The sequence below is a fragment of the Aquila chrysaetos genome, chromosome 19 (genome assembly GCF_900496995.4).
Source record: "Aquila chrysaetos chrysaetos chromosome 19, bAquChr1.4, whole genome shotgun sequence".
Taxonomy (NCBI): Eukaryota; Metazoa; Chordata; class Aves; order Accipitriformes; family Accipitridae; genus Aquila; species Aquila chrysaetos.
This window is the reverse complement of record NC_044022.1, coordinates 5,358,664-5,368,034: the sequence shown is the minus strand read 5'-3', so window position 1 is coordinate 5,368,034 and position 9,371 is coordinate 5,358,664. Positions and strand designations below refer to the sequence as shown.

General features: G+C 57.5%; 1 protein-coding gene across 1 annotated transcript; it reads left to right on the top strand.

Moving 5' to 3' along the window:
* The first annotated feature begins 2,124 nt into the window (after positions 1-2,124).
* On the top strand, positions 2,125-6,142 carry PDX1 (pancreatic and duodenal homeobox 1). The gene is made up of 2 exons (XM_030042803.2): positions 2,125-2,518; positions 5,754-6,142. Exons 1-2 carry the CDS (start codon positions 2,125-2,127, stop codon positions 6,140-6,142), a joined length of 783 nt encoding a protein of 260 aa, XP_029898663.1.
* Positions 6,143-9,371: the final 3,229 nt, after the last annotated feature.

Genomic DNA, 9,371 nt, shown 5'->3' with positions numbered 1-9,371 from the left:
AGCGGTGATCCCTGGGCTCAGCTCCCCACCTTGTGAACCTCTGGCTGGGGTCCCCAGCGCCAGGATAGCCAGCGGGGCCCTTTTCCTGCACTGCAGCTCGCCGTCTTGTTGTTAGCACGGCAAAGCATACCCTTATCGCCTGCTCACGCAGGCAGAATGAAAGAGAATTAGCTGTAAATTATACGAAATTCATTTACTTTGGAGGGGGGAAGTGTTTGCTCTATTTAGAAACGTTCGTTATAGAGAGAGGACCGCATTAAGACACCGAGTAATGGTCCTCCCTGGAGATGAATCAATTTGCTCTGGGTTTTATGGCCTCGCGTTTGTTTGTCCGTGCCTGTTCCCCGTGGAAAACCCGGGGCTGTAAATGTTCCGGGGAGCAGCTCGCTGGGGAAGGGGCTGGGGGTGCTGGCCTGGGGTCGGTGCACAAAAAGTCGCCGGACCAAAGGACACCCGCGCCTGCAAGAGACCTCAGGGGAGACATTGTGGGTGCTGGGCTGGGGTGGACAACCCACCTCTAAGGGAGCTGGCCTGGCCTAGCGCATCCCCCCCCGGCCACACACCGGCTGCGAGCCCCGGGCAGGGCTCATACCTCGCCCGGCATGCCAGGGGATGGAGAGGGAGGGCACCGGGAGGGGGGCGAGCCTGAGCAGCAGCGATGTCTATCGGTAATTCCCACTAATAAAATACTTTTTCACTATCCGTGCTATAATTGGTTTACAGCCTTTTTTGTTTATTTATCCATAAGAGCTGCTGTTAAATGGCTTGGGAGAGCAATCGCTTAATGGCTCAATATTGAATCAAAGGCTCGGTGTGCTTTCTCAGAGACGAGGGACCGGCGTGGGTTCAGAGCGGAAACTCATTTTAAGTGTAATGGACCGGGCGGGTTTATGATCCCACGGAACCGGGGGCAGGAGCCAGGTACCGGCAGCCTCCTGCCCCGCCAGCTCAGGGGATGTATCACCATCGGACAAGCCAAGCTGGGCTTAGCCGAGCCGAACCAAGCCAGGCTGGGCTTACCTGAGCCAAGCCGAGCCGAGCCACCCGCAGCGGGCCCATCGAGCTGCTCCCCACGGCCGCCCGAGACGGAGCGTTGGGTGCGCACCCCGACGGGCGGGCCGAACGCAGGGAGGCAGGGAAATAAATGATCTTTGTCCCTTTCGGTAGCTCTCCGCCTCCTCATAGCCTCGTCACCAAGTCAACCGGCACCAGCTCGGAGCAGATTATCTCCGAGGGTCAACACATTGCAGCCCAAGCCGCGGGGAAGGCTCCCAAATTTACCCTTTGGGCAAACAATCCGCTGCCTATCGCTCGCTCTGGTAGATAGCATTGTGGTCCCCACCGGCCGCATCCCCCCCGGGGAAGAGGGGGGGGGGGGCAGCGGGCAGCGAAATGGTCTTTGCCTGCTCCCAGGGCTCCAGCACACGGGGCCCCCCCGAGGGAACGACCCCCCCCTCCCCGGGCGCACCCGGACACCCGCATCCCTGCCCGAGATGCCCCCGCAGCCAAAAGTGCCCTGCTGCCAAACCCCTCCAGGAGCAGTGTCTCCCCCCCCCCCCCCCGCCCCATCACCACCCCCGAGGGTTTTTTCCTGAGCCCGGGGGTCGGGGCTGGGGGATGAGCAGCCCTTGGGCAAGCGGAGCGGGGAAGAAAAAGGTGGATTTAGGAGCCATCCCTCCCGGATCGCCCCCCTCCCGGACCCCGCAACCCCCCGCGGCGGGACTCCTGGCCGCAAAGCGAGGAGCGGCACCCCGCGGCGGGGTCGGAGCGGGGTTCGGGGGTGTGTGGGGGGGATGATGTCCCCGGTCCTGCCCTTGTTAAAGGGAAGGGGGTTGCGGGACAGGGCCCACCCCGGGTGGCCTCTTATGGGTCGCGCCCCGCCCCGGAGGGCTGCGGGAGGACTCACGTGGGGGGAGCGGCGCCTATGGGGAGGCAGAGGGAGCCGGGCAGGGCGGTGGGACCCGACGGGGCGGCGAGCTGTCAAAGAGGCATCCCGGGCACCGGGAGCTGGAGCAGCCCTATGTGTCCCTAAAGCTGCGAGACAACACCCCCCCCACCCACCCACCCACCCACCCACACCCCCCCGCCCCGCCGCCGCCGCCCCACGCCCCGGCCCCGCTCGCCATGAACGCGGAGGAGCAGTATTACGCCTCGGCGCAGCTCTACAAGGAGTCGTGCGCGTTTCAGAGAGCCCAGGCGCAGGATTTCAACCCCAGCCCCCCCGCTTGCCTTTACATGGGCAGGCAGCAGGCTCCTTACCCCAGCGCCTTAGGGGCTCTCGAGCAAGGCAGCCCGCCAGACGTTTCACCTTACGAGGTGCCCCCCATCACCGAAGATGCCGGGGTCTCTCACCTTCATCACCATCACCACCACCACCCTCATCTTCCTCCTCCCCACCAGGACGCGCTGCCTTTCGCAGACGGGGGGGACACGGGGCCGATAGAGGAGCCCCGAGTGCAGGTGCCTTTCGCCTGGATGAAATCCACCAAATCGCACGCCTGGAGGGGACAGTGGACCGGTAAGCTCCGCCGCCTCCTTCTGCCTCTGCCCCGCCGCTTCTCTCCCTCTCGGCGGGCGGGAACCCTCCCCAGCACCGCTCCTGCTCCCGCCGCTCGGGGGTAGCGTGGAGAGGTCCCGGAGGGTCGTTTCCCCGGGACGTTCCCCCCGCTGCCAGCCCCTCAAGACCCACCGCTGTGGGGCTGCTACCGTCGGGTAGACCGCCGGGGTGGGAACCGGCCGTCCGCCGCTCCCCGCACTGCCCGAGCCCTGAGCAATTATTAACGACTTATTTTTCACCAACGAACCCATCGTCGCCAAGTCGGGCCGACGTGCAAATGCGTCCCGGGCGCTGCTGCCTCGCCGAGAGCCGGGGGGGGGGGGGGGGGGGTGTGCGGCCGCTCCGCGGGTGCGGTGAGCTCCGCGCGGGGACGGAGGGCCGGGGGCGCGGAGACACCCCCGAGGTGGAGCGGGCGGGGAAGGGGCAGGCAGGGCTGCAAGGGCAGGGTACGGCCAAGCTGCCCCCCCCCCCCCCCCCGCGCCATCCCTGCAAGCCGCGGAGCAGCCCCCGAAACCCCTGGGGCAGCCGCCTTGCTCCTCTCCGCTGCCTCTCGGGTCTCCCCGGTACCCGGGGGGGGGGGGCAGAGCCCATCTCCCCTCCCGGCCCCCCTCCTGCTTGTCGGTGGGTTTTAGGCGTAATCGCACCTTTCCAGGTGAAAACCCAGGGCAGGGGAAACAATGCACAAACGAAACCGAGCTGCCAGCGAGGGGAAGAAACTCTATCTAGGCAGAAAGTTCCGCTGCCCAACAATATTTCTGTCTCTGCCTGCACAATGTTATCGTGTCCCGCGCCTTTGTCACGCCTATACGGCAAATATTATATTAATGGCTTTGTTCAAATAGACAGTTGAAAAAAGGACTGGAGTATTAAAATCGCCACGAAGTAGTTTGGGAATTGCATGGGGCGGACCGAGGGGGGGAGGCGGTTCCGCTGGGGAGAGGAGCGCTGCCCCACGCCCGCAGACTCGGCGGCAGATATTGTGCCGGGGCTGGGGGGGTGGTTGTGGAGGCAAAATCAGATCGTTTTCCTTGGGTTGAGTGAAGTTCGGGAATTAAAAAAAAAAAAAAAAGGAAAAAAAAAAAGATAAAGCCAAACTCTCGAGCTACCCCTTTTTTTCTCTGTCTCCTGTACCCAAGGAATGACAAAACGAGCAGCAAAACGAAACTTTTCCGGTAAAAGCGGAAAACTCTTCCCTCTCCTTCCCACTTCTCCCGGGAGGTCCAGGCAAGGGCTGTGCTGCACCATTCCACGTTGCATGCGGTGTGTGTGCAAGCACACGCAGGCACCGGGCCGTTCCCCTCGCCCGGACAGCGAAAGGGGCACAGGGCTATGCCACCCTCGTAGCCAAACCCAGGGATGTTTTGTAGGGTATGTATTGCAAACTATATAGCCTAAGGATTTATATTTTTTTTATGGAAACCCTTGGGGTTTGGGCGACCACGGATTCTGCGGGGCTTTGCCTTTTTATTGCCAGGGAAAGGCACCCGGAGAAGCCGCTGAGGAGACCCCCGGTGTTCCGCCTTCCCGGTAGCACTAGTTTACTTACCGTAACAGAACAAGGTTTTTTTCAGCTCCCTACACACGCATCGTGTGTGTACAGAGGTTTGTTTTTACAAACACTTTTATGCATAAACGTTTATTTTAATACATATTTTAATGTATATACACGTAGGTGTATATACATAGGTTTGTATTTACAAACATTTTTATGTATATACATGTCTTTTTAATACATATCTTTAAATATATATACACGCACATAAGTTTATATACGTAGGTTTATATTTCTAAACATTACATGTATAAAATCGTGGGAGCAGGAAGGTGAGAGGCGGGGGAGCTGGCGTAGCTCTCTTGCAATGGCTGTTTCCATAAACCGCCGTTCCCTACAGATGATATCCCCACCAAAAACCGTGCCCAGCCCTCGGCAACAGCGGCCGTGAGTTTCTGTGCCCACCCCCGGCCCCTCTCGCTGCCGCCGCCGGTACCGCCCGCGCCCCAGAGCCCACGCAGGACGGCGGCGGCAGCGTGGGGAATGGCGATCCCGCTCCTGTCGCTGTTTCCGGGAACGAGAAATCCAAGGGTTCACTAACCCGGCGAAAAGGACGGGCTGCGGTCCCGCTCCCCACCCTGGTCCCGCTCCCGACCCGGCAGCCGCGCCGGCGCCCACCCCCGTTGCCTCCCGCGGGGGGTCCCGGCGGCCGGGAAGGAGCGAAACCTCCACGGGCCCAGGGCTGCTCGGTGGCGATATCCCCGGAGAACGCTGCCCCGCGCTCAAAACTCCCGTTCCGTGAGATTTTCCCCCCAACTTTTTGCGGTCTGTGCCGCCGGGTGCCCGCGGCGAGGGCCCGTCGGGTTCCCCGCCCGCCGCCTCCCCGGGACCCCGCCGCCACCGCCCGGTGCCTTCTCCGCCAGGTCGTTTGCTGGAGAGGTGACATTTATCCTTTTTTTTTTTTTTTAATTATGTTTCGTTCTGTTGCTTGTGTGTGTGTGGTACACACGAAAGTAGTTATTGTTATTATTATTATTATTATTATTATTACTACTTTGGTTTGGGTTTTTGGTTGGCTTTTTTGTTTGTTTGTTTTGGGGTTTTTTTTCCGTTTTGTTTTGGTTTTGGGTTTTGGGGGAGAAGAAGTTCTTTTTCTTTTTCTTTTTCTTTTTTTTTTCTTTTTCTTTTCCTTTTTCTTTTCCTTTTTCTTTTCCTTTTTCTTTTTCCTTTCCCTTTTCCCTTTTCTTTTTCCCTTTCCCTTTCCCTTTCCTTTTTCTTTTCCTTTTTCTTTTCCTTTTCCTTTTTCTTTTTCCTTTCCCTTTTCTTTTTCCCTTTCCCTTTCCCTTTCCCTTTCCCTTTCCCTTTCCCTTTCCCTTTCCCTTTCATGCGAATCTAAGCAATTGCCAGGCCCTGGATCCAGGAGCCCTTCGCAGCTTTCAGGGACACACCAACAGTGACGGTTGAGCCGTCCCGGCTTGAGGGACGGCACTTCCCTGAAAACTTCGACCAAATTATTATAAGAAAAAAAAAATTAAATTAGGATAAAATAAACCAGCAGCAGTCGTAACTGTCGCCACCACCACCGCCTCGCTGTGCCCCGCGTATCCTCCGCGCCGCGTAGAGGTGCGGGGACGTGTCCCCCCCCCCGGCCCCAACCCGAGGGGGCGGCCGGGGGGGCCGGGGCTGACTCTGCCTTCTCTCCAGGGGGATCCTACGTGGTGGAGCCGGAGGAGAACAAGCGGACGAGGACGGCGTACACCCGGGCGCAGCTGCTGGAGCTGGAGAAGGAGTTTCTCTTCAACAAGTACATCTCCAGGCCGCGGCGGGTGGAGCTGGCCGTCATGTTGAACTTGACCGAGAGGCACATCAAGATCTGGTTCCAGAACCGGCGGATGAAGTGGAAGAAAGAAGAGGACAAAAAGCGAGGCGCGGGCAACAGCAACGACCTCGAGCAAGACTGTGTGGTGGCCTCCGGGGAGCTCCGAGGTAAGGAGGATCTGCAGCCGTGCCCCCCCGGGAACCTGCCCTCGGGGGCCTCCAGGGACCTGCTGCCCCCCAGCCTCGCCCCCAGAAGGCAGCAGGACTCTCGGTGAGCCGCGGGGAGCCTCACGGCCCGGGCCGAGGAAGAGGATGGCCGTGCCGTACCGTGGCCGACCACTCGCCCGCCTTCCCCCGGGGAAAACTCCGTGCCTCCACTCCGAAACTCCCGTCCTGCGAAAATGAAACGAAAGGTGTTCGGCTGTAGCAAAAGAGAAGCCGGAGGAGGCCGCAGCCGGCAGCCCCGCTTTCCCCGGGCCCCCCGCGCCGCAGCGGACCCTACGGGGCAGCTTCCCCCGGGGGAAAGCGGGTCTCGGGCGGCCACCGACGGCCTGTGCAAGCCTGGGTGCACGGAGCGGTCTGGAAAACCGGCGGAGAAGGGAGAAGAAGCCGCCTTAGCGCGGACGGCTGCCCGGTCGGGCCGCGGGTCCCGCCGTAGCCGGCGCTGCACAAGCGCGGACGCGGAGCCGAGCAGCCCGGACCTTCCCGGGGCTGGCACCCCGCCGTCCCCGTCCCTTCCAGAGCCCCCGGGCCATCGGCTCGACCGAGGAGACCCCCAGGACTATTACTCGCTTCTTTGGAAACTGGAACCCGGTTTGTTTCGTTTTCTTTTGCCTTTGGGAAAAAAAGAAAAAAAAAAAAAAAAAAGAAAGAAAGAAAAAAAAAGGAAGAAAGAAAGAAAAAAAAAAGCCCGAGTGTCCTGCGGGCAGGATTTATCTCCCCCGATGACCGGCACAGGTAGCCAGACCCTCCTCCGGGCTCCACCGGCGGCTGCGGGAGACGCTGCGGCTCCGCGGCCGTCGGGGCTCCGCGGCGGGAGATGGGGAGCTCCCCGGGGGGCGTGGGGGTGCTCCACGCCACCCAGGGCTGAGCTGGCCTCCCCGAGAGGTGGGTGCAAGCCCAGAGATGCGGCAGAAAAATCCCCGGGTGATCTCCGGGCAGCGAGCAGAGGCAGATGGAGCTGCGAGCCGAGAGCGGGACTTGGCTGGGCCGGGGGGTAGGGTTGGCCCCAGGGATATTTTCCTTTGGGGAAGAGCTCCTGCCTCTCTTCCACCTCTCCTGGAGGTGGGGAGGAGCGGGGAGGGAGGGGACCCCTGCGGGGACCCCCCCCCTGGGCAGCGATGCTCCGCAGCCGGGCATCCCCGGCCCGGCCTGCCTTCTCTTCAGCGGCTGCTGAAACATCTTCTCCGTCGGGACAGCGGCGGGAACAAGCATTTTGTACAAGCGAAACGAGCTGTTCCAGCGACCGCCTCAAAGAGCCTCGGAAATTCAATCAAACGGGGGAAAAAGAAAAAAAAAAAAAAAAAATCCCACCCAAACCAGAAACAGAAAAGAGCAGCTGGAAGGAAGCAGGAGCTGCCCGGGTTTGCCGTGGGTCAGGCGGATCTCCATCCTCTCCTCCACGGGGAGGCTTCAGGCGTGTGTCCCCCCCGGGCAGCAGGAACCCCTCGAGCATCCCTCGGGGACCGCCACTGTCCCTCCCGCGCTGCGGGTCCGGGCGTGCCACGGGAGGAGGAGGAGGAGGAGGAGGAGGAGGAGGAGGAGGAGGGCCTGTCTCACCCTGGCCAGAGGATGTTCCCAATCCCTCGGCCGAAAGCGAGGGGGAGAGGAGGTAGTTTGCCCCAGGTCTTCGGGTTTTTTCCGTCTTTCATGAGACTTTTAGCAATAAGGTGGAGACTTGAGCTGAAGGTGTAATTCGTCTGTTGCTTTTCTTTCCTTTGGGGGCATTAAGGTGTGTGTGCAAACAGGGACCTTTCTGGTCATTTTTCCTGCAAGTTGCCTCAGAAATTGATCATCTGAGCCTGTGTATCCTTATTCATCAAAACGCAGTCAATGAGTGAGAACTTTACTAATGATTATATGAGCAAAATTCAAATAAAGCTGTTCTGCTTAAAAAGCAAAGCACTGTACCAATTAAACTAACATTTCCCAAAGTTTTGGGGGTCATAAAGCCATTTTTAAACCTCAGCATCTCTCATCACTTTTTATCGGCATCAACCTGTCACTAGTAACACACAGTGGAACAATTTCCACGTACCTTTTACAATGTCTGGCACTGAAATTGCAATTTGGGAACCACTATAAAAACAGATCTAGCTCCACAAAGGATGCCTCTCACAAAATACCACGATTTTCTGCTCAGATTCGTACAGCGCATTGCCCTCGGTAAACTGCATACACGGTGGCTGAAATTTCACCTGTCCTTTCTCTAGTATAACACATTCAGTTTCGATTTTCTCTGTGCACTGCTGTAAAAATGAACAAGTTGCAGAATTGATATGAATTCTTTGATCACGGTGCCAAGGTATTTTTAGGAGTGGAAGTAGAATCGGACCTGCATGATTTAGCTTTAATGAGTAAAGTCTTTTTCTTCAAAGAATTGACACAGTTTATGGGTTTAGCACTTTTTAAAAAATATATAATCATCCTTTTTACAACTGCATCAATGGAAAATTAGCATTAACTGAATCAAGACAGCTCTGGGACCATGTAGAGGTAAAGGTTCGCGGTAACCTTCAGCTGGCAGAGCAGCCAGCCCTGCACCCTGCTGGGGAAAGGCAAGGCTGACATGGAGAGTTATAAGGCTGCTAGAGTTCTTGTGCCAGGTCATCTCACCAAAAACAGTTGTCCAGACATATCCATTTTTCCTAGGAGATACCCCCCTCCCTTATGAAATAGTTCATAATTTATATTATGAAATAATTCATGATTTATATTTAATTGCCTTTCACCCTAGGATAGGGCTTCCACAAGACATTCTAAAAATCCTGACTTTCAAAATCAGGCAAGAGATGAAAAGTGTGAGATGTCTTTTTATTTCCTTCTCGGGCAATACTCAAGTCCTTTAGGCATGTGTGGGAGAGGTATGTCCCCAAGAATAAGTTGTATTCGGTGTTAATTATTTTAAAGAAAAGCTGAGCAAGACTCAGGATGATTTTCCTCTCCCTGGGCATCCACAGCACCAGGAACTAAGGAGACATCAGTTCTACCTACGGCTCCAGGGGAAGAAGACAGTGAGGCTGCAGGTCTTGATGCAGCTTTGTATAGGCAACCCCTTTACTGCTCCTGCTTTGCTCAGATACATCCCCCCAATACTGCAGCAAAAGCTTTCTTCTCTGCTTCTGTGCTACCGAGATACTGTTATTCCATGAAGGACGACAAGGCAGGGATTATTTAATGCCCTCTTCTTTCTCCAAGAAGGGCTGAGCATCTATGAGCGGCACACAGCTAGGCAAACCCCGGCCAGGAGCTGGGGGCTGCTGTCACACGCAGAGGCCAGATCCT

Bases quoted from the DNA above. Each gene is read 5' to 3' on its own strand.
- PDX1 (XM_030042803.2), top strand. From the start codon at position 2,125: ATGAACGCGGAGGAGCAGTATTACGCCTCGGCGCAGCTCTACAAGGAG. The intron at 2,519-5,753 runs GTAAGCTCCGCC...CCTTCTCTCCAG, and splicing joins CTGGAGGGGACAGTGGACCG to GGGGATCCTACGTGGTGGAG.